This window comes from Saccopteryx leptura, chromosome 2 (genome assembly GCF_036850995.1).
Source record: "Saccopteryx leptura isolate mSacLep1 chromosome 2, mSacLep1_pri_phased_curated, whole genome shotgun sequence".
NCBI classification, from domain to species: Eukaryota; Metazoa; Chordata; class Mammalia; order Chiroptera; family Emballonuridae; genus Saccopteryx; species Saccopteryx leptura.
The window spans coordinates 1,026,780-1,054,309 of NC_089504.1; the positions used below are offsets into that span (position 1 = coordinate 1,026,780).

Genomic DNA, 27,530 nt, shown 5'->3' on the forward strand with positions numbered 1-27,530 from the left:
CCCAGAACAGGAGCAATCGTGTGATCCTGCTCTCAAGGCAGTTCCTGGGAAGGCCTGAGGGAAGAGCCAGCCAGTAAAGAACATTCCAGAACCTTCAGCCTCACCAGCCCCACAGGTGTGAGCTGGGGTGTCAGGGAACCCACACCACTGCTCAAGGAGCTGCAGAAGCAGGCAGAGGCCATGGAGGCCAGGACAGACCCCTGTGAGGGCCACCATGGAGACTGGAGCCAGATGGACACCACTCAGCACAGAGGTTTAACGATTTAATAACGACTTCCCCATGGCCTGACGGGGCAGCTGCCACCTCTCTCGAGGAGAATGAGCATGCACTCCGCACACGCCACAGGGCAGCTCTAAGGACACGAGCCACCTCCCCGTCCACTGGCCTGGCCGGGCCGGCACAGCAGGCCCCCTCAGAGCCACAGCCAGGTCTGAGACTGTCCCCTCCCTGCAGGGTCGAAGGGCGGGAACAGGCGCCAGGGGCCCCTTGCTGGGCGGCCCTCCCCTCACAGCCCCCTGCACTCGGCTGGCCTTCCCCGGCCGCTCCTGCCCAGCCGCTCCTGTGGCAGCAAGAGACCCGAGAGCCCACAGGGCGGCCCGGCCTGCGGAAGGACCTCCAGGCCCTCCCCCGGCCAGGGCCCAAGGCCAGCACCCTGGACCGGGTGGCTCCTCCCCAACTGGGTGTGACCTCAGCCCCGCCCTCCGCAGCAGGGCTCAGGCCCAGCACTGGGCTCAGCTCGTCACCAAGCCCTGGCCAGGCTGCTCCTGACCCGACCCCCGCTGGAGGCGGCTAGAGCCCCGTCAGGTCCACGATAGCCTTGATAAAGATGGCGTCGTCGCGCACATAGGAGTTCTTGGCCTCCATCTTGGAGACGGGACAAAAGAGGGGGCAGCCACTCGCGATGTTCATGTCAGTGACGGGCCTCTGGAAAGATGACGAGGTCACGTCGGGTCTGAAGGCGTCGATCACGTGCTCCCGGTTGTTCTGGTCCAGCAGCATGAGGGTTACCTGGAAGAAGAGGCCAGAGGGACAGATGAGCCTGCCCGTCCGCCATCAGGGCCAGCCCTCTGGGGGACTGCCCGTTCCGGTGTTTTCTGACCAGGCTGAGCCCGGCTCCATGGACCTGTGTCCACCCAAGCATCTCCTCAGTGATGTCCGACTCATCTGCACCCACAGCCCTACTCGAGGACCCGCCCCTTCAGGAGAGGCCACCTGGCACTCTGCCCACCTCCACCTCCACCACAAACGCACTTCTGTGCTGACCTCGTCCCTAAACCTCCACTGCATCCACCCAGAGTGGACGCTGGGTTTCCAGGGAGTGGTCCGCTGCGAGTGAAAGCCCGAGCTACACCCCCTCCTGTGCAGCGGGCTCCGTGAGGCGGCGTTTTCCCTGCCGGCTCCAGTGGCTGCAGCCAGTGCTGGGGACAGTGCTGGGGGACAATGCCACGTGCACTCCACAGCTGGGAGCCCGAGCAACACCCCGCCAGCCTCACGTGCCCACAGGCCCCTGGGGCCCACAGCGGCCACGGGACCACTTGCGCACCTTTTGGTTGAAGGGCCAGCGCAGCAGGGCATCGTGGGGGCCCTTCATCACCACGAAGAAGAGAGACAGGTGCGTGCCACGCCCAGTGCCGTCCCCATTCAGGTAGACGCGCAGACACATCTTGTAGCCGTACCTGCTGGTGTAGAAGGCTGCAGGGGGAATGGGGCGCACAGGGGAAGAGGAGGTGAGACAGGCAGGGCCCACCTAGCGCCTCCTGAGGGACAGACAGACAGCCCACTCTGCTCCCTCTGCACACGGCCCTCCTGGAGGAGCCAGCAGCCCAGGCCAAAGCGGGGCGGGGGGGGGGGCATAAGGACAGGTCTGGCCTGGGGAGTCCCGCCTGGCACAGCTGCCCCTCCTAGTGGCCCTGCTGAGAGGGGTGCGGTGACGGCAAGGGGCAAGAAGCGGCTCCCAGGGGGGCTCCCACTGCAAGGAGACACAGCAGCCCCTGGCGTCACCCGGGCAGGGAACAGCCGCCAGCGGGGAAGGAGGGTCAGGGGCCCCAGGACAGCAGCAGCTCGGGCTCAGCTCTGGAGCGGCACCTGGGGAGAAGATGGCAGGCGTGCGGCCGGCCACGGCCTCCTGGCGCTTCCTGGCGAAGTCCGAGATCTTCCAGACGAACACCCCGTCGAAGGTGGACGCCTCCATCTCGTGGACCTTCTGCTCCAGGTCCGCCATCGCCAGGTCCTTCAGGCCGACGCTCCTCTCCAGCTGCTGCACCTGGGGCGCGGGAGCCCGCGGGGACACGGGGTCACGGGCCTCGCCTGACTCTGCCCCACGGAGACCGCCTTCCAGCCCGCCGGGAGGCGCTATCGAGTCACCCCGTCTCCTCCAGGCCCTCCGTGCTCCTGAGCGCCCTGGCTCAGCCTCTCAGGGCGGTTCTGTCCCCAGGAGACCCCATCCTGCCTGGCCCGAGGTCCAGCAGCTGTCCTGACAGCGTGGAAGGCACACGCCCATGGCTTCCTCTGTCCCCCATCAGGTCATCGGTGAACGGGGCTCAGGAAGGGGCTCTGCTCCGAGGCAGAGGCAGGAAGTAACTGCTGCAGGGGAGGTCAAGGCACAGCCCCAAAGTCCTGGCTCAGAGACCGCCACCCCGACCCCAGGCACAAACCTTGTTACTCAGGGCTTCAATCCTGTCTTGGTCCAGCCGGTGCTGCCGGCCGCAGGCCTCGGCGGTCATGGCCACCCTCTCCACCTCACGGTTCAGGACACAGACGATGTTCTCGAAGGTGGCCGTCTTCCTCTCCAAGGCCTCGCACCTCTGCAGAAGCCCCGCAGCCGTGCAGAGCTGCTCTGGGCCCGGGCCCAGCGCACTGGCCTCCCAGCCGCCGCCACTCTGGCCGAGGGGCAGGTGCTTGGCCTCCAGGAGGATGCCCAGCAGCAGGGCCAGGTGCTCACGGAGCCGCTGCAGCTCGTGCTCCGGCTGCTTCTCACCCTCCACCTGCAGGGGCCAGACAGGGAGACTCACCCTCGACATCTGCCCTCAGCCCGGCCCCGGGGCTCCGGCCACACAGCCTTGGCAGAGTGCCCGGAAAGTGAGACGAGGACGATGCACGTTAGAGACTCTTCGTCTCCTCTGCCCGCAGGAATTTCATTTGTCCCCGTCAGAAGTCAACTGTGTTTCAAAAATACAAACCTTCCGCCTGACCTGTGGTGGCGCAGTGGATAAAGTGTTGAGCTGGAATGCTGAGTGCCGGTTTGAAACCCTGGGCTTTCCTGGTCAAGGCACATATGGGAGTTGATGCTTCCTGCTCCCCCACCCCCTGCTCTCTCCTGCCTCACTAAAATGAATAAAAATCTAAAAGAAAGGAAAAAGCCAACTATTTCTGTGCTTGAGGCCCAAGGTCCAGGGTCAGACTGATGGGGTCAATAAAACACAAAACCTTAGCTGGAACCAGACCCATGACGTGTCCACTCTGCCTACTGGCGGGCTGAGGCTCCTAACAACCCCTGCGCCAGGGAACCAGGTCCAAGCAGGATCCAACCAGCACTGCGTCACATGGAAACCACAAGAGCAGACAGACCGCGGGGCCAGAGGCAGTGCTGACCCTACGCACTGTCCTTAGAAAAACCAAAGCTGAACCCAAGATCAGGCCAGTGAGAGCACCCCAGGACTGCCGCCACCAGAGAGGCTGCCAGGCCACCTGCCGCTGAGGAGTGGACGCCAGGCCTGTCCCCACCCTCACGGACCAGCCCTCAGTCTCTGTGCGTGTCGTCGGGGGAGGACAGGGACAGACACAGTCAGGTCCAGGAGCTGCCTGGCAGGAGGGCGTGCACAGACACTGGCAGGTGTGCAGTGTGCAGAGGGGAGATAGGTCAAGGTCCCGGGCGGGGGGAGGTCAGTGGGCTCGAGGGCGGCCAGGCCACTAACCATGGCAGAGAGCCGTGCTCACAGACAGCCAGGGCCAAGGTCACACAGGAGGGGCCACGCAAGCCACAGAGGGGAGCTGGGGAGGCAGGTGGGGTCCCAGACCTGTTTGCAAGCAGAGTAGAGGACCTTCTGGCTCAGTGGATGTGGCATGGGAGACAAGAGGTCCAGAGTGACCTCTGGGCTTTTCGCCAGAGGCTGAGTGAACCAGGGTGCTCATTGGACAAGGCACAGGACTGGTGTGGGGCTGAGGTCTGAGATGCCACTGGGCATTTTCAGCATAGAGGTGGCCAGGACCAGCACCACCAAGAGAAGGATGTCAGCAGGAGGAGAGGGCAGAGCAGTCTGGCCTGAGCCTGGGCACTGGGGACCAGGCAGCGAAGGACAGGCAGCTGGGCAGGTGGGAACCAGTAGGAGGCTGGCGGGGCCCACTGAGAACCAGGTCCCGGAAGGTGGCACACAGCATGGGGGACAGGGACTCCCGGGAAGACCTGACTCACCATCTCAGGGCAGCCGACATCATGGAACCGGCAGGGCACCAGGCACCGGCCGCACGTCCTGACGTGGTCCTGGAACTAGAAGGACGTAGTGTCACTGATGCCGCACTTCTCAGCGGGTCCCTGGCCTGCCCACCCCGCCCCGCTGGCCTCTTCATCCAACCAAAACCCAACAGCCTGCTTCCAAAGCCAAAGGTGCACACACCCACACAGATGCACACGTGCACTCCCACACCCAGAGGCAGGTACTCACACGCACTTGCACCTGCATGTGCACGCGTGATCATGGTGACCATACCAAGGTCAGTGCAATCTGGGGCCAGTGCTTCGGGACACCTGCAGAGACCCCGCCTCCTCCCCCCGTCTGTGGGATGCAATGTCTGAGGCCCCAGGCTCCGGAGCCGGAAGTCTGGTTTCTACCACCCGGGAATAAGGAGAGGCAGACCTGACCAGGGACCAGACACCAACACTGACCTCGTGTGGTGTTGGCATAGGACACCGAGACCCACAGAGTGAACAGAGCCCAGAGAGGCCGCTGAGACCCACAGAGTGAACAGAGCCCAGAGAAGATGCTGAGACCCACAGAGTGAACCGAGCCCAGAGAGGACACCGAGACCCACAGAGTGAACAGAGCCCAGAGAGGACACCGAGACCCACAGAGTGAACAGAGCCCAGAGAGGCCGCTGAGACCCACAGAATGAACAGAGCCCAGAGAGGACACCGAGACCCACAGAGTGAACAGAGCCCAGAGAGGACACCGAGACCCACAGAGTGAACAGAGCCCAGAGAGGATGCTGAGACCCACAGAGTGAACAGAGCCCAGAGAGGATGCTGAGACCCACAGAGTGAACCGAGCCCAGAGAGGACACCGAGACCCACAGAGTGAACAGAGCCCAGAGAGGACACCGAGACCCACAGAGTGAACAGAGCCCAGAGAGGATGCTGAGACCCACAGAGTGAACCGAGCCCAGAGAAGATGCTGAGACCCACAGAGTGAACAGAGCCCAGAGAGGACACCGAGACCCACAGAGTGAACAGAGCCCAGAGAGGATGCTGAGACCCACAGAGTGAACAGAGCCCAGAGAGGCCGCTGAGACCCACAGAGTGAACAGAGCCCAGAGAGGCCGCTGAGACCCACAGAGTGAACCGAGCCCAGAGAGGCCGCTGAGACCCACAGAGTGAACCGAGCCCAGAGAAGATGCTGAGACCCACAGAGTGAACAGAGCCCAGAGAGGACACCGAGACCCACAGAGTGAACAGAGCCCAGAGAGGATGCTGAGACCCACAGAGTGAACAGAGCCCAGAGAGGATGCTGAGACCCACAGAGTGAACCGAGCCCAGAGAGGCCGCTGAGACCCACAGAGTGAACCGAACCCAGAGAGGATGCTGAGACCCACAGAGTGAACAGAGCCCAGAGAGGATGCTGAGACCCACAGAGTGAACCGAGCCCAGAGAGGATGCTGAGACCCACAGAGTGAACCGAGCCCAGAGAGGCCGCTGAGACCCACAGAGTGAACCGAACCCAGAGAGGATGCTGAGACCCACAGAGTGAACAGAGCCCAGAGAGGCCGCTGAGACCCACAGAGTGAACCGAACCCAGAGAAGATGCTGAGACCCACAGAGTGAACCGAGCCCAGAGAGGACACCGAGACCCACAGAGTGAACCGAGCCCAGAGAGGATGCTGAGACCCACAGAGTGAACCGAGCCCAGAGAAGATGCTGAGACCCACAGAGTGAACCGAGCCCAGAGAAGATGCTGAGACCCACAGAGTGAACCGAACCCAGAGAGGCCGCTGAGACCCACAGAGTGAACCGAACCCAGAGAGGCCGCTGAGACCCACAGAGTGAACAGAGCCCAGAGAGGCCGCTGAGACCCACAGAGTGAACAGAGCCCAGAGAGGATGCTGAGACCCACAGAGTGAACAGAGCCCAGAGAGGATGCTGAGACCCACAGAGTGAACAGAGCCCAGAGAGGATGCTGAGACCCACAGAGTGAACAGAGCCCAGAGAGGATGCTGAGACCCACAGAGTGAACCGAACCCAGAGAGGATGCTGAGACCCACAGAGTGAACCGAGCCCAGAGAGGATGCTGAGACCCACAGAGTGAACCGAGCCCAGAGAGGATGCTGAGACCCACAGAGTGAACCGAGCCCAGAGAGGATGCTGAGACCCACAGAGTGAACCGAGCCCAGAGAAGATGCTGAGACCCACAGAGTGAACCGAACCCAGAGAGGCCGCTGAGACCCACAGAGTGAACAGAGCCCAGAGAAGATGCTGAGACCCACAGAGTGAACAGAGCCCAGAGAGGACACCGAGACCCACAGAGTGAACAGAGCCCAGAGAAGATGCTGAGACCCACAGAGTGAACAGAGCCCAGAGAGGCCGCTGAGACCCACAGAGTGAACCGAACCCAGAGAGGATGCTGAGACCCACAGAGTGAACAGATCCCAGAGAGGATGCTGAGACCCACAGAGTGAACAGAGCCCAGAGAGGCCACTGAGACCCACAGAGTGAACAGAGCCCAGAGAGGATGCTGAGACCCACAGAGTGAACCGAGCCCAGAGAGGCCACTGAGACCCACAGAGTGAACAGAGCCCAGAGAGGATGCTGAGACCCACAGAGTGAACCGAGCCCAGAGAGGATGCTGAGACCCACAGAGTGAACCGAGCCCAGAGAGGCCGCTGAGACCCACAGAGTGAACCGAGCCCAGAGAGGCCGCTGAGACCCACAGAGTGAACCGAGCCCAGAGAGGATGCTGAGACCCACAGAGTGAACCGAGCCCAGAGAGGATGCTGAGACCCACAGAGTGAACCGAGCCCAGAGAAGATGCTGAGACCCACAGAGTGAACCGAGCCCAGAGAGGCCGCTGAGACCCACAGAGTGAACCGAGCCCAGAGAGGATGCTGAGACCCACAGAGTGAACCGAGCCCAGAGAGGATGCTGAGACCCACAGAGTGAACAGAGCCCAGAGAGGCCGCTGAGACCCACAGAGTGAACCGAGCCCAGAGAGGATGCTGAGACCCACAGAGTGAACCGAGCCCAGAGAGGATGCTGAGACCCACAGAGTGAACCGAGCCCAGAGAGGATGCTGAGACCCACAGAGTGAACCGAGCCCAGAGAAGATGCTGAGACCCACAGAGTGAACCGAGCCCAGAGAGGCCGCTGAGACCCACAGAGTGAACCGAGCCCAGAGAGGATGCTGAGACCCACAGAGTGAACCGAGCCCAGAGAGGATGCTGAGACCCACAGAGTGAACAGAGCCCAGAGAGGATGCTGAGACCCACAGAGTGAACCGAGCCCAGAGAAGATGCTGAGACCCACAGAGTGAACAGAGCCCAGAGAGGCCGCTGAGACCCACAGAGTGAACAGAGCCCAGAGAGGCCGCTGAGACCCACAGAGTGAACCGAGCCCAGAGAAGATGCTGAGACCCACAGAGTGAACAGAGCCCAGAGAGGATGCTGAGACCCACAGAGTGAACAGAGCCCAGAGAAGATGCTGAGACCCACAGAGTGAACCGAACCCAGAGAGGCCGCTGAGACCCACAGAGTGAACCGAGCCCAGAGAAGATGCTGAGACCCACAGAGTGAACCGAGCCCAGAGAAGATGCTGAGACCCACAGAGTGAACAGAGCCCAGAGAGGCCACTGAGACCCACAGAGTGAACAGAGCCCAGAGAAGATGCTGAGACCCACAGAGTGAACAGAGCCCAGAGAGGCCACTGAGACCCACAGAGTGAACAGAGCCCAGAGAAGATGCTGAGACCCACAGAGTGAACCGAACCCAGAGAGGACACCGAGACCCACAGAGTGAACAGAGCCCAGAGAGGCCGCTGAGACCCACAGAGTGAACAGAGCCCAGAGAGGCCGCTGAGACCCACAGAGTGAACCGAGCCCAGAGAGGATGCTGAGACCCACAGAGTGAACAGAGCCCAGAGAAGATGCTGAGACCCACAGAGTGAACAGAGCCCAGAGAGGACACCGAGACCCACAGAGTGAACAGAGCCCAGAGAGGCCGCTGAGACCCACAGAGTGAACCGAGCCCAGAGAGGCCGCTGAGACCCACAGAGTGAACCGAGCCCAGAGAAGATGCTGAGACCCACAGAGTGAACAGAGCCCAGAGAGGATGCTGAGACCCACAGAGTGAACAGAGCCCAGAGAGGATGCTGAGACCCACAGAGTGAACAGAGCCCAGAGAAGATGCTGAGACCCACAGAGTGAACCGAGCCCAGAGAAGATGCTGAGACCCACAGAGTGAACCGAGCCCAGAGAAGATGCTGAGACCCACAGAGTGAACCGAGCCCAGAGAGGATGCTGAGACCCACAGAGTGAACAGAGCCCAGAGAGGCCGCTGAGACCCACAGAGTGAACCGAGCCCAGAGAGGATGCTGAGACCCACAGAGTGAACAGAGCCCAGAGAGGCCGCTGAGACCCACAGAGTGAACCGAGCCCAGAGAAGATGCTGAGACCCACAGAGTGAACCGAGCCCAGAGAAGATGCTGAGACCCACAGAGTGAACAGAGCCCAGAGAGGCCACTGAGACCCACAGAGTGAACAGAGCCCAGAGAAGATGCTGAGACCCACAGAGTGAACAGAGCCCAGAGAGGCCACTGAGACCCACAGAGTGAACAGAGCCCAGAGAAGATGCTGAGACCCACAGAGTGAACCGAACCCAGAGAGGACACCGAGACCCACAGAGTGAACAGAGCCCAGAGAGGCCGCTGAGACCCACAGAGTGAACAGAGCCCAGAGAGGCCGCTGAGACCCACAGAGTGAACCGAGCCCAGAGAGGATGCTGAGACCCACAGAGTGAACAGAGCCCAGAGAAGATGCTGAGACCCACAGAGTGAACAGAGCCCAGAGAGGACACCGAGACCCACAGAGTGAACAGAGCCCAGAGAGGCCGCTGAGACCCACAGAGTGAACCGAGCCCAGAGAGGCCGCTGAGACCCACAGAGTGAACCGAGCCCAGAGAAGATGCTGAGACCCACAGAGTGAACAGAGCCCAGAGAGGATGCTGAGACCCACAGAGTGAACAGAGCCCAGAGAGGATGCTGAGACCCACAGAGTGAACCGAACCCAGAGAGGCCGCTGAGACCCACAGAGTGAACCGAACCCAGAGAGGCCACTGAGACCCACAGAGTGAACAGAGCCCAGAGAGGACACCGAGACCCACAGAGTGAACCGAGCCCAGAGAGGCCGCTGAGACCCACAGAGTGAACAGAGCCCAGAGAGGATGCTGAGACCCACAGAGTGAACCGAACCCAGAGAGGCCGCTGAGACCCACAGAGTGAACCGAACCCAGAGAGGCCACTGAGACCCACAGAGTGAACAGAGCCCAGAGAGGCTGCTGTGCACAGCCGTGCAGCACCTGGACTCGGAGAGACAGCCTGACACTCCACAGTGAAGTGCCCTCCACAGGGACCTGGACTGTGAGGAACCAGGCCTCCGGGAATGGGAACAGTCCCAACTCGGAACCAAAATCAGCAACAGCAGGAGAAAGCTTGAACACTGCCCTCCAAGCAAAACGGAGCAAACCCACCAGGCAAAGTGAGCGGGCAGCTGACTCCCTAACATAGTTCCCAAACAGAGGAAACGCAGACCCAAAGCCCCACCAGGAAATGGGCAGGAGCTGCAAATTCTTACTCAGATGTAAAAGAAACGCCAATGAACTTGAAGCAAAAAATCTGCTAAACCTTGCTCACATTTGAGAAATGCAAATTGAAACTACCCTGAGATGCTGCTCTCACCCGGCAGAGGGCAAGACCTGGGGGGTCCCACACGACACTGCAGGCGGCCGGGGACCCAGTCTCCTCTTTGCTGAGGGGGTGCAGGTCTCTGAACCACGGGGGTGACCCGGCGGGGGGCTGAGCTGACAACGGCGTGCACTGCCCTGACTCCTCAGAACGCCCCCTTCCCCAGCTTCACTTTGGAGCCGTGCAAACGTCTTACAAAACTACAGGACATTTTGTAAAGAGCAATCTTAAAAACTCAAAAGCAAAGGGAAGCGGGTGAGCTGAATGGCTTGCTGACCAGCAGCCTGTCCACCCAGAGAACGCGCTTCACGTGAGGAGACCACGTGGACTACACGTCCTCCCGGAGCAGAGCTGCAAGTCCAGCAGCCGGGCCTGGTGCTGCGGCCCTGGGGCGGCTGCTGTCATGGGACCACACAGCGAGCCCCGTGCCGAGTCACCAGAGACCGTTTCCGCAGCAGGAAGACACATATGCATGGAGGTCAAGACCAGCACTGAGTGATCAGTATAAACCCGTGGTGACATTCTCTTAGAACAGAGCCAGGTTCCTGCTGCCTGTCCCTGAAGCTGGCTGTGCGATGGAGGGGCAGGGAGGGGGAGGCAGCCACCCTGCACCCTTGACCCTCAGGGACGTCGGGGGCTGCACCGTGCACTCGACTGCTACCCAGGCTTGGCTGTTTCCATCACCAAAAGTTTGACAGAAAAGTGGCCCACAGGCGACCCCACACAGGCCGTCACATCTCCCTCGGGTGCCAGGCTGTAACCCACAGCACGCAGCACAAGCAAACACGGCCCAGGCTTGGCGCCCTCGCTGGTTTCAGAGGCTCCAGGTCACACTCACTTTCTCGCGTGGGATCTTCTTCTTGCCGCAGCCCTCGCAGGTCAAGGGGAAGCGGGGGCAGACCTCGTGGTGCGCCTGGAAGAGAGAAGTCGGGAGCATCAGAGCAGGACTCTGGGGCTGGGCCGACGCCGGGACCAGGCTGGTCAGGTGCACACGGCAATGGTCCTCAGCTCCACGGGCCCACGTTCCCCAGCCGGTCAGGCTGCACACGGCAATGGTCCTCAGCTCCACAGGCCCACGTTCCCCAGCCGGTCAGGTGCACACGGCAATGGTCCTCAGCTCCACGGGCCCACGTTCCCCAGCTGGTCAGGTGCACACGGCAATGGTCCTCAGCTCCATGGGCCCACGTTCCCCAGCTGGTCAGGCTGCACACGGCAATGGTCCTCAGCTCCACGGGCCCACGTTCCCCATCCGGTCAGGCTGCACACGGCAATGGTCCTCAGCTCCACGGGCCCACGTTCCCCAGCCGGTCAGGCTGCACACGGCAATGGTCCTCAGCTCCACGGGCCCACGTTCCCCAGGCCTGATCTCAGAGATGGCACTGGACACTGGTGGGGCCTGCAGGCCCCGCAGAGGTATCGGCACCTGCTCTCATCTGGTGGCCTCCGGAGCAACCCAAGGACAAGCCGCTCACAGAGGCTGGAGAGAGTGGGGCCGCTGCAGCACTGACAGAGACAGAGCCACGGCAGTGGGCGTGGCTGTGGTGGCCGAAGTGGGGACCAAGGGGACTTTCTGGTGATGGATCAGCTGGAACATTGCTGAGACCCTGCTGATGCTGCAAGGTGCCTGGCATCCACGTGACGTGTGGGGCTGGCCAAGCCCTTATCTAACGGTTACAGGAAGCGGGGACACAGCCAGCCACACAGACCGGCCAACCTCTTCAACAAACAAACTGAGAAAAAGTCACCCACAGGGAACCATCGAAGGTGAGGACAGGCCTCGCACACATCCAGAGAAGTGTGGGCGGGAGATCTGCGAACTGGTGTCAATGACCGTGACAGACACGTCAGACGGACAGAGTGAGCAGGTGACGACCCACGATAAGGAGTCACCGTTGAGACACGGTGGTGAAGCACAAAGCTGCGTGTCGGACACATGAATAAGGGGCCCAGAATCTCCGGATGAAACATGACATCTGGAACTTGTCTAGTCACAGCCTGGCATGGGCTGACACTGACACAGCCCTCCTCCATGTGAACTTTTCTAAAGTAAAACAGCCTGACTCCACACCGAATGCGTTCCCCACAAGAACCCCGGCCTGGCGGCCCAGCGTAGCCTCACCTGCACGTCGGCCCCGCAGCAGGGGGCCCTGCAGTGCGGGCAGCTGAGGCTCCTCTCGGGGCACTCGTGCTCCGCGTGGCGCTCCTTCTCGCCGAGGCGGACCAGGCCTTTACACGCTGGGCACTCAGTCAGCATGAACGGGCAGTGTCCTTCGTGGCAGCTCTGGTGACAGAGGGAACAAAGTGTCCACACAGTGCACTCAGGACACTGTAGCGGCCATGCCGTGCCTGTCCTACAGATCACTCCAGCGTGGCTCCCAGTTAGGTCAACCCCACCGTGCCAGCAATGGCCAGCATGCCAGGTGCTGAGAACTGAAGTCCTCCAAACCCTCTGCTCCGGGCGAGGGGTCAGGACCAATTCCAGCTGGCAGCCGCCACCCACACCATGACCCAAGAACGTCCCTCCCTGTGTGTGACTGCAGACCACGGATGGGACTGGTCAGAGTGATGCTCAGGGACCACAGGACCAGTGGCCAGACAGCGAGGGGACGCACAGGGCAGGGACAGGGGACAGATGTAGAGAGTCAGGAGCAGAGGACACCAGAGCCATGACCAGCCACAGGGGGACAAAGCCGGTTGGGTGGGGGACAGCCTGGACAGGGGCAGAGGAGTGCCCAGAGCCGGTGGCAGTGAGAGGGGGGCCCTGGGGGCTCGAGTGAGAAGTAGAGAAGACACCTGAGCCCAGCTTCCCGTCCCCTCACACCCAGAGCCGGCGAGCCCCCCCCTCCCGGAGCTAACTGAGTGCGGGAGACATGGCCAGGGAGGCCCCAAGGCTCGTCCTCAGGAGGCAGGGTCCCACCCTGGGACTCTCAGGGTGACAGGTAGCAGGGGTCAGGCGAGAAGAGGCCCAGGCGTGACCTAGTAGAAGCCAGGACAGTGCAGGAGAATGCAGAAAGAGGGGCTGGCTCAGATCTCGGAAGCCAGGAATCCAAAGGGGACACGGTGCAGCCCGACCTCAGGTGACTGCCTGGAGAGCCCAGGGTGCTGAGAGACCTGGACAGCCACTGGGGCTGGGGAGGGGCTGGAAAGGGTGGGGCCTGGACGTGTGCTGGGAGCCAGGTGGGTCTGCCGGGAACGCAGAGGCAACAGAGAGGACAGGTCAGTCCCTGGCCAGCCCTGTGGGGCATGGCTGAGCAGCCAGACAGAAACTGCAGCAAACTCTTGGGAAAAGTCTGCGGTGACTGGGACAGAGAAGGGAACGGGAAGTAGGGAACAGGGAGCTACAGATTTGCCTGCTGTGTTTGTATTGCAGCAAAATACACAGGACACTGACTGTCTCCACCACGTCTGAGAGCCCGGCTCAGAGGCACCGAGTCCGTTCACACTGCTGAGCGGCCATCACCACCCTCTCCAGGACTTTCTCATCTTCCCAAACTGACCCTCTGCCCCATTAAATACTCATTCCTGTTCCTCCTCCAAGCCTCAACTCTCACCACCTATTTTTTTAAAAGATTATGTATTGACTTTAGAGAGAGGAGACGGGGGCTACAGGGGGAGAGGAGCAGGAATCAGCCCCTAGCTGCTTCTCGTATGTGCCTGAACCGGGCAAGCCCAGGGCTTAGAACTGGCGACCCCAGCATCCCAGGTGGACGCTTTACCCACTGCGCCACCACAGGCCAGGCACACCGTGGACTCTGTCCCTATGAATCTGAGTCCTCCAGGGACCAGGACCACATGTGTGTGGGATCCTATAGGATTTATCCTGCGGTGTCTGGCTTCTTCACCAGGCACGATGTTAAGTTTCGGACAGGACACATCCCTGTGAAAGGGAGCCTGCTGGGAGTGGAGGACCCTCCATCGGGGTCCCCACAAGCTAGGGCAGCTCAGGGCTCGCTGGAGAGCACAGTCACCGTGCCTCAAGGCACCCCAGGAGATCCCCAGACCTGCTGCAGGCGCTGACACGCTGGCCCATCTCCATTGTGGGAGACGGCTCAGCTGCTGGGCCTGAAGCTTGTCACTCAGAAGGGAGCAGAAGCAACAGGTGAACTCAAGGCCCATGTGTGGTGCACATGGTGCAGGGACTTCAGATGTGGCATCAGTAGTGCCCATGCCTCCTCGCAGGACCACCCCACACACCTCCTGGAGCAAGCATCTGTCCCCAGGACCACCCACCAAGGCACACACAGATCAAACGCTGAGCTCCCGGCAAACATCCCTGGTGAGCTGCAGCAGTCTGACGGACGAGCAGACGCAGGTGGGCCGGGCTGGGACAGGAGCCCTGCACCCTGCTCCCCCTCCCAGGAAGCAACGACACCCTCCACAGCCTCCTCTGCGCTCAACCCCAGCAGAACCTTCCGCACCCCCAGGGCACGGTGGCCTGTGGTATATGGGTCCCTCCTGCTTTGTTGTCACCGAGGGCAGGACCCAGGCCTGGGCCACACTGAGCACAGAGCAATCAATCCGACTGCACCAGACGGGCCTCCATGGTCACAGCCAGGGCAAGCGGACTCCCGGGAGAGTGCGCTCTCAGCAAGATCAAGTCCTTGGGGGAGCGTGGGCAGACGAAGGGCCTGAGAAGTGCGGGCACTGCACAGGTGGGCGAGAGCACACAGGCTGCTGTGGACCACGCCTGCCCAGCGGCCCAGGTCCACCTCTGGAGCAGGGAGCTGCTCCATCACTGCCTGGGCATCACTGCCTGGGCATCACTGCCTGGGCATCACTGCCTGGGCCAGAACAGGCTCCATCAGCTCCCTGCTCCTGGGAGGCCTTCAGAGAGAGGCACACGCCTCAGAGAAAGCAATCTTTGTTTGAGATCAGGGGTCGGGAACCTATGGCTTGCGAGCCAGATGTGGCTCTTTTGATGGCTGCAGCTGGCTCGCAGACAAATCTTTAATAAAAAAATACTAACGTTAAAAATATAAAACATTCTCATGTATTACAATCCATTCATTCCTACCGCTCCATGTTCACGGTTGCAGTGGCTGGAGCCAATCACAGCTGTCCTCCGGGACAACACCAAATTTTTATTGGATAATGTGTCACATACACAGGTCGTTGTATGGCTCTCACGGAATTACATTTAAAAATATGTGGCGTTCATGGCTCTCTCAGCCAGAAAGGTTCCCGACCCCCGAGCTAGACGTTTAAGTGAATGTCAGAGGGCATGCTCAGCTCTGTCTCCCCCTCAGCGGGGCTCTCTGCCGGCCCGTCTGCTCAGCCCTTCTCTGGAAGCCCCAGGCCCAGCGTCCCCTCTTCACTCCAGAGCAGCTGGCCATGCAGGCCAGTGGTCAGCACCACAGTGAGCACCAGCAGGCACTCCACCGCATCTCTGAACTGAGCTAGAGTTTTCAGTCCCTGAGTTCTTAGGAAACACTGGACATCACTGCAGAGGAAAACATTCAAAAGCTAAGTGGGTTCCCCCATCCTTCCACTTTCATCTGAATGAGCCGCAGTACGAGCACCTCACACCTCCCTCTTCTTTTCTTTTTACAATGTTTTATTTACTGATTTTAGAAAAAGAAGAAAGAAAAGAGAGCGGGAAAGGGAAGGAGGGAGAAGGAGAGAGAAGTAAGAAGGCAGGAAGGGAGGGAGGGAGGAAGGGAGGAAGGAAGGAAAGGGGGAGAAAGAGAGACAGAGAGAGAGAGACTGGTTTGTTGCTCCACTCACTCATGTATTCACTGGCTGCTCCCTGTAAACACCCTGACTGGAACTGAAGCTGCCACCTTGCGTATGGGCCACACTCCCACCACCTGAGCACCTGGCCAGGGCCAACACCCCAATCCTGAGCAGCCCCGAGGTCACCCTGCTGGCTCAGAGATAACATGGGGCTCCAGCTCTCGAAGAGGGCGCAGCACCTGTGCGTTGAGGGCTGAGGCCGTGGCATTTACAGCGGGGGAGGTGTCATCAGTTTACCAACGGCCACGGCCAGTGAGTGTCCCAGAGCAGCCCTGCCTGCCCACATGACCAGGCCCAGCTCTCAGGGACTTTCCAGAGCTCGGGGGCAGCCAGGGACTTTCCAGCCTGCATGCCTGCTGGCCGCAGCCGGAGCCCAGGGCTGGCTGGGGTCCCTGCCCTGCTAGCGAGAGGCCCATGAAGCCATCGCCCACACCACGGGCCTGCAGGCAGGAACCCCAGTGAAACCAGGAATTACTCCACCTCCCCAGGGGTCTCTCGGCCCCCTCAAAAGGCAGCACAGTGCCCCGTGCCCCACACGGCCTGCCCTCCCAGGACAGACCCGGACCCCGAGGCCCCTCTGGAAGCTGGGCAGTAACAGCTGCAGGGCCGGGCACAGCAACATCTCCCATCTGTGCAGGTGCAGCCCAGTGGCCTCTGGGCAGCCAGGGCTCCGTCCACAGAGGCCTAAGTCTCTCCCTCCCAGGAAGGGCACAGACGGTGCGGAGAGCCCAGAGCCGCCCCGCTTGCAGGGCTCCTCCCCAGAGGCAGCCTCACTGCTCCTCCGGCAGAGCACAGAGCACAGAACACAGCCGAGCCTCAAGGCCACGCAGTCAGGCCAGTCCAGAGAGCGAGCACAGCACACGGGCCGGAGCAGGAAGGGAGAAGCCCGCCAGGAACCCAGGATGCCAGCGCAGACCCGACACCCCTCCCATGCCCCGCCGGGGTGGCTTAGTGCCCTTCAGCTGGTGGGTACGTGGCCACTGTGAACCTCCTGTACAAGTAACCACCTGGAATATCATTCATAAAGGTTGCTTGTTAGGAAGAGAGGTGACCCACAACTGGACAGGCTCCAGCACCTCTCATCCTCCATGCTGCCGAGTGGGTGGCCAGGTGCCCAGCACACAGAAACCACCACGTGCGACGCTGGGACACAGCCTCCCCGCCTGGCAGAAACGGGCCACAGAGAAGCCACCGCCTGTCATGGGTCAGATGCATTTCTGTGACACCAGGATGAATGTGCAGATGACTTCCGTAATGTTCAATGTCAACACAGTGCAAAGTACGAAAGCCTTTGCCAGGAGACCCGACTGAGTCCCACCGAGCGAGGAGCTGGCTTCCTGCACGCATGGCACCTGCAGCAGCTCGGGGCAGCCAGGCCCCCACACCAGCACCCCAACAGCAGAGGCTGCACCCCACTCCACAGGCCAGGACACTGAGGCCACGCTGCCCGGACTCTGTGGTGTGGGGCTGGGCTCTGCGCAGCTGGGTGTCTAAGCGGGCACATTCGGGCGCCGGCTGACGCCTCTTCCACAGACATCAGACCGGTTCTGGAGCCACGGCTGTGTGTGGGCAGGAAGCTTCTCCCCGGAGGCTGCGCCCCCACAGGGAGGCCGTACCTCGTACTCTTTGAGGGTCCCCTTCCAGGTGCAGCCCTCGCTGGGGCAGATGGCCGGCAGGCTCTCCACCTCCCTGCGGGCAGCATTGTCCGGGAAGGCCTGGAGAGAGAGAGGCCCGTGGTGAAGCCTCCTCCCAGCCCCCTCCCAGCCCCTGCACCCACCAGGCAGCCCCGTCCTTTGCACGCCACTGTCCAACCTACATGCCGTCACAGCAGCAGGGTCACCTCTAGCGGCTGAAGCTCACTCACCATCTGTGTCATTAACACTTTGACTAGTGAGTTCTTTTCATGCTTGCTGACACCCGGTCGTGGGTTTTTTTTCAAAAAATGAAATCAGTTTGTTAGTTTTATTAACTTAAAATCATGTCTGTTTGATAACCAATTTATGGGGAAAAGAAGAAAATACATTTGCCTTTTTTTAATGTCGCCATACACACTTTTAAAACAAAAATTTTTGTTACGATGGCACTCTGGACGTCCCTGCTGCTCAGAGGGACGTGGGACATGGGAAATGTCTTCTGTTCATGTGGACATTTTTAGCCTGACTTTCTACTCACCGAACTGCTCTCCAGAATGGAAATGCCCTCCTCGTAGATGCCCTCGTTCACGCAGGCCGCGCAGTTCTGGGGCCCGGAGCTGGGGGAGGGAGGGTCCGAGTGAGAGCTGCAGCAGGGTCTGCGCGAGTCTGCGGCCACCCACGCGGCAGAGTCTCCCCACCCCAGCCTCGTCGACAGGCTCACATCAACATGATGTTCAAAACCTTCCCAACAGCAAGAAGACTCGCTCCTCCAACGATCGCCCGCCATGAACGCGGCGCTCCCACTCAGACAGGCCCTGCGGGATGGGCCGTCTCCCTCTGCACTGACCGCCCTGCGCAGCAGGGACGGCCCTGAGCCTTGTGCACAGCGGCTTGGCTCCTGTCCCTGCGCTGGAGCAGCACGCCCGACACACCCTCTGCGAGCCGCCACTGTGCTCTGACTGTCTGTGCGCACACGAGTGACAGGCCAGCAGGAGCCCTCAGCGGTGCGCCTTGACCTCCCCTGCCACACCGTGCACGGCGGCATGGACCCTCCCGACAGGGCCTCCGCTCCACCCTCGTCAGCGGGGCTCACCTGGAGCACACCCCGCGCCCTGCCGCCCACCGCACACCTGAGGATGGTGCTCAGACAGAAGGAGCAGTAGCGGTGGCCACACTGCGCCTGGAAGGGTCTGCGCAGGACGTTCCGGCAGGCCGAGCACAGGTACTTGTCCTCCAGCTTGGTCCCCAGGAGGGCCTTTGAGAAGCCAGGCTGCAGCACTTCGAGGGAGCTGGGAGGGGTCACGCTGGCTGCAGCCATGGGAGCCGTGTCCCCTGCGAACCACCAGGCCCTGAGGAGGACGAGTGCATCACGGTGGGCCCGGGAGACGCCTGGCTCCAGAGCAACCTCCGGGGAAACCGTCCCAGCCGGACCAGTCAGAGCGCTGGGCCGTCCATCTGACTGGCGGTCAAGAACCTGAGAAGCAGGACTTCAGCACTCTGGGAAGCCTGGGAAACACGCCAGTCTCATCTCCTGTCACAAACACGGAAACCCAGGTCCAGCCCGAGTGGCGACCTGCCCACACCACATGGCTGGTACCCGTATGCCCACGGCAGCCCCTAGGCCAGCGGGCTATCCTCAATGTCACCCAGCCTGCCTCTGAGCACGGAGGACACCACCTTCCTGCTAACACTAGTCACCAGGGGTCCTCGGTCTCCCCTGAGGGTCCAACAAGAAGCATGACGCTGTAATGGTGGTGGCTTCTCCAACAGGTCTCACATCAGCCTGACAGCGCCCGGGAGGTGGCCTCCCCCGTCAATGGCACCGCTGCTCTGCCCCTACCCACCGTCACCACGGTCCCCTCACTTCAGGGTCACCTGTCATCCAGCAGGCCTTAGGAAGGCCTCCGAGACCAGGCAACCCGGATGGGCGATTGGGAGGGGACTCCCACAGCATTCAGAGGTTCGGAAACCTCCTGTGGAACTCACCGTTCAATGCCCACAATCTCAAAAGAAATTGTCCCAGTTAGTCCTTGAAAAGGGACAAGTGCCCAGCAGCCTGAACATAAAGGACTGTCCTCTCAGGAAAACTCAAGACCCAGAATGACCAGCCCTCTGCAAACACCAAAGTGCTTCACTTTCTGTACCTGGAAGCCCTTGTGGGTCTGCCCACGCCCCACGCAGGAGCCCGACTTTCCAGGAGGAGACAGTGTCTGCAGAGCGCTGACGGCACTCTGAGACCATGAGACACAGCAGCAGGCCGCGTGTGCTCAGGCACAGCCCCTCGGGAGTCTCCGCATCGGGACCTGGCACTGACGAGGCCTCACCCTGGCGGCCCCGCACAGCTCACAACACGTCACAGCCTCATCGACTCCCCCAGACACCGGGCAGCTGTCATGACGGGGTCACTCAGGGCAGGACACACCTGTCTCTACGCGCCCCAGCTCTACGTGCTGTCCACACACAGGGGCCACCCGGGGCCCTGACCGAGCTACCCATCCCTCTGACAACGGGGTGACCGCACCCTTTCCCGCCACAGGCACAGACGCCGGGCCCTAGAAGGTGGTCCTCAAAAAGAAAACCTGCCGCAGGAGGCTCCGAACCCCTGTTCTGACGTGTAGGGGTGCCGGCCAGGGCGCCGCAGAGGGGACCCTGCTGGACCTGCCCCACGCACACACAGGGACAAGGCAAGGGCGCTCCTGCTGGAAGGCTCTCCACATGTTCTGTCCACTTCTTTTTGTTGGTCATGCTACCAAATGATTACAGGGACCATCTGTGGTTTAAGATCGCTGTCCTAAACTACATTTGACACAGGGATTTTAAATATCACTAAAAAAAAAACAAAAAAAAGCCATGTTCTTTAGGTCAAAACTCTTTTATATTTAAGTTAAATAAAATAGGATATAAAATTTAAAGAACTCTAGTCATAGTGTGTTTTCTAAGAGCAACAGATAAAATCCAGAAGGAAGGTAGCCATGCTGGGCACCAGCCCAAAGCTTTTTTTTTTTTTTTTAAACAAAGAGAGAGAGAGTCAGAGAGAAGGATAGATAGGGACAGACAGACAGGAACAGAGAGATGAGAAGCATCAATCATTAGTTTTTCGTTGCGACACCGTAGTTGTTCATTGATTGCTTTCTCATATGTGCCTTGACCGTGGGCCTTCAGCAGACCGAGTGACCCCTTGCTCGAGCCAATAACCTTGGGTCCAAGCCGGTGAGCTTTTTGCTCAAACCAGATGAGCCTGCGCTCAAGCTGGCGACCTCGGGGTCTCGAACCTGAGTCCTCTGCCTCCCAGTCTGATGCTCTGTCCACTGCACCACCTCCTGGTCAGGCCAGAGCTATTTTTTTTTCCAAAAATTTCACTGAGTAGCTTCCTTTGGCATCTGTCAGACAGGCTTTATTCTTTGAGTCAAATTTCCACCTAAACACAGCTGGAGGGGGGTGTACTTTTTGGCCAATTGACCATACCTTCTATGGCAGATTGACCCATCTGATCAATCCATCTACTCTGACTCCTGTTAAACACAACAATGATGTCCCTTTTGACTGATAAAAATGGGAAAAGGCTTTGATACACAGCGAGGCCTCAGCCTGTGTCTCTCCGCTCCGGCCTGCTTAGGGGTCTTGGCTTCCTGACCAACAGACAGAAGGGTCCGAGCTCACCCAGCACCAGGGTACCAGTCACAGGTCAGATGGACGAAGGTGCCCATGTGTGCTCGGGGAGTTCTTTTTGTTTTACAGAGACAGAGAGAGGGATAGATAGGGACAGACAGACAGGAACAGAGAGAGATGAGAAGCATCAATCATCAGTTTTTCATTGTGACACCTTAGTTGTTCATTGATTGCTTTCTCATATGTGCCTTGAACCGTGGGGCTACAGCAGACCAAGTAACCTCTTGCTGGAGCCAGCGACCTTGAGTCCAAGCTAGTGAGCTTTTGCTCAAACCAGATGAGCCCGCGTTCAAGCTGGCAACCTCGGGGTCTCGAACCTGGGTCCTCGGCATCCCAGTCCAACACTCTATCCACTGTGCCACCGCCTGGTCAGGCACTCTGGGAGTTCTTAAGTCCTCAAGGTTTCCTTCAAATATCCTTTTATCAAAACATTTTAACTTTTAAGGATGCAATAAATAGCCTGACCAGGCGGTGGCGCAGTGGATAGAGCATCAGACTGGGATGTGGGGGACCCAGGTTTGAGACCCCAAGGTCGCCAGCTTGAGCACGGGCTCATCTGGTTTGAGCAAGGCTCACCAGCTTGAGCCCAAGGTCGCTGGCTTGAGCAAGGGGTCAATCGGTCTGCTGTAGCCCCCCGGTCAAGGCACATATGAGAAATCAATGAACAACTAAGGAGCCACAATGAAGAATTGATGTTTCTCATCTCTCTCACTTCCTGTCTGTCTGTCCCTATCTGTCCCTCTCTCTCTCTCTGTTTCTGCCACACAAAAAAAAAAAAGAAAAAAAGAACGCAATAAAAATAGCACCAAGACTCAAAGGCACTGCACCAAACCTACCGCCGTGTAGCCTAGCACCCTTGCCCAAACCCTGGAGAAAACCTGCATGTCTCTGGCTCCATCGAACATCCTCATGGCTGACAGCACAGGGCCCAGGGCTCCCTGGTGGCCCATGTCGGCAGCACAGACATGCCTGAGAAGGGGTTCTGTCCTCGGTATAGCCACGAGTGGTCAGATGTCACAAGTACTCCAACCCAGAACCAAAATGCCCTGCTGGTTCCAAGAGTCCGCTCTATTTTCCAAACCCTGACTCTCAGGTAAATAAGTCCACCCTCAGCGCCTCGAGTACAGCCATCCCTGACTTCACATTCACACCCGTCCCCAAAACACGCTGCAGAAGTGAGGGTCCTAACTTCTGGTGACAGCCTCACCCTTTGTTAAAAGGGCATTTCTGCCAGATACAAAGTAATTTCAGTTCTGCGGCACCAAGGTCAGGCAATGCTAACCCATGGTGACAAGTGCTGGGACAGCAGTTACTTTGGGGCTGTGACACTGTGATATAATGGATATTTGTTCTGGCTTCTTCCCAGTTCCTGGTGAGCTCCCCTGGGATTTCCTGAGGCATGGGGACGGGGGACGACCTGGGGGGGGCACCTTTTGTTATTCACAAGCCCCTTGCACCATCAGCCCACCAGACTGACTTAACTGCCAGTGGCCAATGAGCTGACCAGTCCCCCTGCATGTCCCCCTGCTGTCACTCATGAGGGTTTCTGCGCGGAGGCTCTGGACGCGGCTGTGTGACAGATGTGGTGACACCACGGCTCAGTGGTGTCAGCCAGTGATTCTACCCACGGCAGTCTGTATTGTTACAACCATCCACTGCTGCCCAAACCGACATCAGGTCAGAGCACTGGGCTGCCTGGGGGTCATCCTGCCACCATGCAACCCAGGGCCTCACACTGTCATGTCCCCAATGCCAGGACTGGACTTTGCAAAGCCACGCTCTCACTGACAGCTGCTTCTGCTCTGCACAACACTGGGGTTCGATGGCAGGCTTCACCTGTTCTGCCCAGTTCAGACCTGCTGTGTAACAAGCCCACGTAAAGGATATTCATGAACTCTATCCGCACATAAGCACAAGTATAACTATCCTCCTCAAGGAAGTATACTTGAAAATTATAACTTTAAGGCCCTGGTCAATTGGTTCAGTGGCAGAGCATTGGCCTGGTGTGTGGATGTCCCAGTTTCAATTCCCAGTCAGGGCTCACAGGAGAAGCGCCCATCTGCCTCTCCACCCCTCTCCTCACTCCTCTTTCTCTCTCTTCTCCTCCCCTCCTGCAGCCATGGCTTGATTGGAGCAAGCTGGCTCCAGGAGCTGAGGATAACTCCATGGCCTCTGCCTCAGGTGCTAAGAAGAGTTCAGGTGCTGAGCAACAGAGCATCGCCCCATCGTGGGCTTGCTGGGTGGATACTGGCCTGGGGTTATTGCAGGAGTCTTTCTCCCTTTCTCTCTGCCTCCCCTTCTCTCACTGAATTAAAAAAAAAAAAATTACAACCTTATACTTAAGCCTATCTTTTCGCAGGCTCAACGTACTGCTAAGTAGGAACTTTTACCTCCGACAATTGTTGACACTAAAGCACACGTGGCCAGAAGGACTTCTCTCTCCCTGTAGCAGGAGCTCATATTTACTATGTAATCAACACATAGTTTCTCTTGTTAAAAACTGGGGCTATCGTCTGACCTGTGGTGGCGCAGTGGATAAAGCGTCGACCTGGAAATGCTGAGGTCACCGGTTTGAAACCCTGGGCTTGCCGGTCAATGCACATATGGGAGTTGATGCTTCCAGCTCCTCCCCCCCTTCTCTCTCTCCTCTCTCTAAAATGAATAAAATAAAAATTTAAAAAAGGCCTGACATGTGGTGGCGCAGTGGATAAAGCGTCGACCTGGAAATGCTGAGGTCGCCGGTTCGAAACCCTGGGCTTGCCTGGTCAAGGCACATATGGAAGTTGATGCTTCCAGCTCCTCCCCCCTCCTCTCTCTCTCCCTCTCTGTCTCTCTCTCTCCCCCTCTCTCTCCTCTCTAAAAATGAATAAATAAATAAATAATAAAAATTAAAAAAATTAAAAAAAAAAACGGGGGCTATCAACAGGGAGAGGTTATTTCATTATGATACAGCAATTCTGTCCCTTGGAGGTCTCAGCCCCATCTCACGTGACCCAGATGACCACCCAGCTCCCTTCATCCATCTCCCTGATCTCTTGAGTGTTGGATGGCCAGGGCCGGTGCACACACCCCTTCAGTTACTCAGGCCAAATTCTTGGAGACCACTCTCTCTCATTCGCCCACCTCTAAGGTATCCATACACCCAGTGACTCTACCTTCCATGAACATCTGGAATGTGCCCATAACTGCTACTGCCAGGCCCTGGTCCCCATCCACAGTGACCTGACTCACTGCTGCAGCCTCTCCAGGTCCCCCTGCCCCCCAGCCACCAGAGGGGCCGTTGACACTCAGCTGGGATTCCTGCTCCTCCCTCAGACCCTCCCAGCTTCTCAACCCCTCCTGTCCTCCCGCACCCCACAGCTGGAGTCTCTGCTTCCAGGAGGGAGGCCCTTCTGACAACCCTCATGGAAACTGCACTGTGCTAGCTCCTTCCTGCGATGACCCAGGTCGCCACCTCACAGCCCTCTGCTCTCCTCGGCATTGTAGGCCTGTCCTCTCTAGAATGCATGTGCCAGCAAGCAGAAGGGACCTAGGCCTGTGCAGTGGGCACACGAGTGCCCTCCCTGCTCCCTGGGCTCCAGCCCTACGTACTGACTCTCACCCACTAATTCACACCACTGGCTCCAGTCCAAAGCGGGGCACCTGGTTCCTAGAACCCGTGCCAGCCATTCCTTCTACTTGAGTCACCTCACTACTCCACCTCTTATCATCACCCCGCTGTGCTTCACCTCCAAATGACAGCCAGCCTGCCAGATCATCTGTCCCAAACGCCATGTCCGCCCTTGCTGGGCCCCACGGGGGATGCGGGCTCCACCCTGCCCCTGATCAGAGGTGGGCAGATCTCCGCTCAGACGCTGGGACGGCTTCTGCTGAGTCTGCCTCTGCCCACCCAGCTCAGCTCCTCTGGGCAGGAGCGGGGCGCCACGATGGGACAGTGACACGCCCTCCGTGTGGACACAGTCCCGTGCTCAGGAAAGACAGGAGCATCCAGCACAGGCCTAGACTCGAGGACAGAAAGAAGCGTGCCCCATTTTTGGCAGAACCTGTGGAGCCTGTGGGTAAATTTTTTCTGGATTTTACTTTCTGGACTTTCCTCTGCTTCCCTGTTCACGCTCTTGGAAGTTCAGTGTGGAAACACACCTGGCAGGCCACACTCAGTCAGTGGGCCTCCTGCTGATGGGCGAGGAGCAGCCTGCATTTCCAGCGCCGGGATGGGGGTGGGGGGCAAACCTGACCTTCAAAACACAAGGTAGAAAGACCTTTCTCTTCCTGGAGAAAGCGCTTTTTACAGCAACAAGTGGCCACTGTAAATGCTGTACACTAGTCTCCACCCACTGCTGAAACAACGGATTCCCTCAGGTCTCCAGAGGAACGGCGTTCAAGTTTATTTCCCCAGTAAGTTTAGGAGCTCCTGAAGAGAACCCCAGCTGAAAGCCACCCCCCACACCCCCACACCGCCACAGCAGGCAGAGGCATGCATGTGGCCTTTGCTCTCTATTCAGTGCTTGCTGAATGTTCCGGGCTCCTGTCAAGGACCATGCTGGGTGCTGGGGAGAGAGAGCGTTACTACCAACAAAGTCAACAGGGCCACGTGGCACAATACAGCCTCAGGCAGAGGTCAGGGGGTCAGGGGGCACAGGAAGGGTGTGCTGGAAGGTGCCTGCAGGGCTGTCCCAGGCAGAAGGACCAGAGGGCACACAGCAGCAGAGGCCCTTGTCACAGCGAGTGCCTTTGAGAGCTGTGGCCTCGTGGGGCTGAGCTAGGGAGAGAGGCCGGAGCTGGAGATCAGCTGCTCCGAGGTGTGAAGACGCCACAGCTGAAAACACGGACAACTTCTGCCAGGAAAAGGCTTCAAGAACAGCAGGACTTTGTTCTTAGGGTTTTACTCATTTGAAACTCAAGCAATAGTACATTCTGTGGTATGTACGTTATACTGTAATAAGCTGTTTAATAAAAAAAAACCTCAAGCAACAATTTCGGGTTGGCTGGCACCTCCACCTAAAACCAGTCCCTGAGTGGCTAAACATCGCAGTTCTCCAGGGTGACAAGTGTCCCCTGGGCGCCGCGGTGGGCTGAGAGTCAGGGCCAGCACGTCATCCCCTGCTCTGCTAGACTCCGGCATGGGCGAGGGTTGCTCTCAGGAGCAGCTGTCCTGGGATCTCTCTCCTGTCACCGTCAGTGATGCGCCCACTCTGTCCACAGAGCCTTCTGCCCCCCCCAATCCAGCCTCGACCCTCCAGATAGCTGCCTCCTCTCTGGGGTCCCCCCAGCGCAGGAGTCCCCGGGTGTGCCAGCCTCACCGCCCACCTCCGGCCTCCTTTTCATCACGGGACCGCACCAGGCTCATATAGAAGCCCCCCCCCCAAAGTCAGGGCACCCCAGCCTCAGCTCAGGCTTCGCCGGGACAGGGGCCGGGCTGCAGGCTGACCTGAGGCACCCTGGCAGCAACACCCTAACGTTAACTGGCCAAGAAACGCTCCCAGGAACAGCCCGGCCGGAGTCTGAGAATGGGGGTGGGGTGGGGTGGGGGCGAAGGGGACAGGAGGCGGGGTAGGAGCGGGAGCGGACAGCAGGGGAGGCCAGGCAGGGGGCACTGGGCCCCTCGGGACAGGCCAGGCTGCGGGGGCAGCAAAGGGCGAAGAGGCGGCCCCGCGGGTACGCGCGTTGCGCGCAGCCCCGAGGTTTCGGGAGCGCGTCCGCACACACACCCCCACAACAGGTGGGAAAGCCCCTCTGCAGGCGGGAAGCGGGGACCAGGTAGGGGCAGGAGCGCCCACCGCTGGGGTCGGGGGTCGAAGGGGTGAGTCGCCCACAGGCCGCCACGGAGGCTCGGGCAGCGACGCTGGGGACGAGGGGGTACCAGGCATGCCTGACCCCGCGCGCGCTGGACCCTCGAGCCGCGATCCCGCGTGGTGGATCCCAGGCCGTGTGTCCCCCGGACCAGGCGCCCGCGGGCGTTTGCGAACTTTCCGGAGCCGGCCCCATTCCGACCACTTTCAGTTTCCGGTTCCCCCGCCCCGAGAAATCCCCTCAGGCCCGTGGGGGCGGCGGCCCTGCCTCCCCCCTGCCTTTCCTCCCGGCGCCGCGCGCCCATGGCCCGGACCCCGATCTCCGATCCCCGACGTCGATCACCAACGGTTCGACTCACCAACGGTCGCCGCGCGCCCGGAACTGCGCGCCCGCCCAGCCGCTGCTGCTGCTGCCACCGCCGCGGACCCTCCCCCCTCCTGACGGACTGGCACGAGAGCCTACCAGGAGCGCGCAGGGAGCCGTAGCGACGGCCGATGGGCCATATTTCTCCTTCGCCCCTCCTTCTGCCCGCCCTCCTGACAGG

The 27,530-nt window shown here is 59.6% G+C and overlaps 1 protein-coding gene across 2 annotated transcripts; it reads right to left on the bottom strand.

The window, feature by feature from the left end:
* Nucleotides 1-250: 250 nt before the first annotated feature.
* Nucleotides 251-27,450, bottom strand: TRAF2 (TNF receptor associated factor 2). 2 transcript variants are annotated; one of them, XM_066366654.1, is made up of 11 exons: nucleotides 27,345-27,450; nucleotides 18,658-18,876; nucleotides 18,066-18,144; nucleotides 17,510-17,608; nucleotides 12,280-12,441; nucleotides 10,999-11,073; nucleotides 4,413-4,487; nucleotides 2,656-2,985; nucleotides 2,087-2,264; nucleotides 1,545-1,693; nucleotides 251-1,009 (listed from the first exon to the last, which is right to left on the bottom strand). In XM_066366654.1, the coding sequence occupies exons 2-11, from the start codon at nucleotides 18,843-18,845 to the stop codon at nucleotides 791-793; spliced, it is 1,554 nt and encodes a 517-aa protein (XP_066222751.1). In that variant the 5' UTR covers nucleotides 18,846-18,876; nucleotides 27,345-27,450; the 3' UTR covers nucleotides 251-790. The 2 variants fall into 2 exon arrangements, with proteins under 2 accessions (XP_066222751.1, XP_066222752.1); XM_066366655.1 differs by lacking the exon at nucleotides 27,345-27,450 and adding an exon at nucleotides 23,715-23,762.
* Between the last annotated feature and the right edge of the window lie 80 nt (nucleotides 27,451-27,530).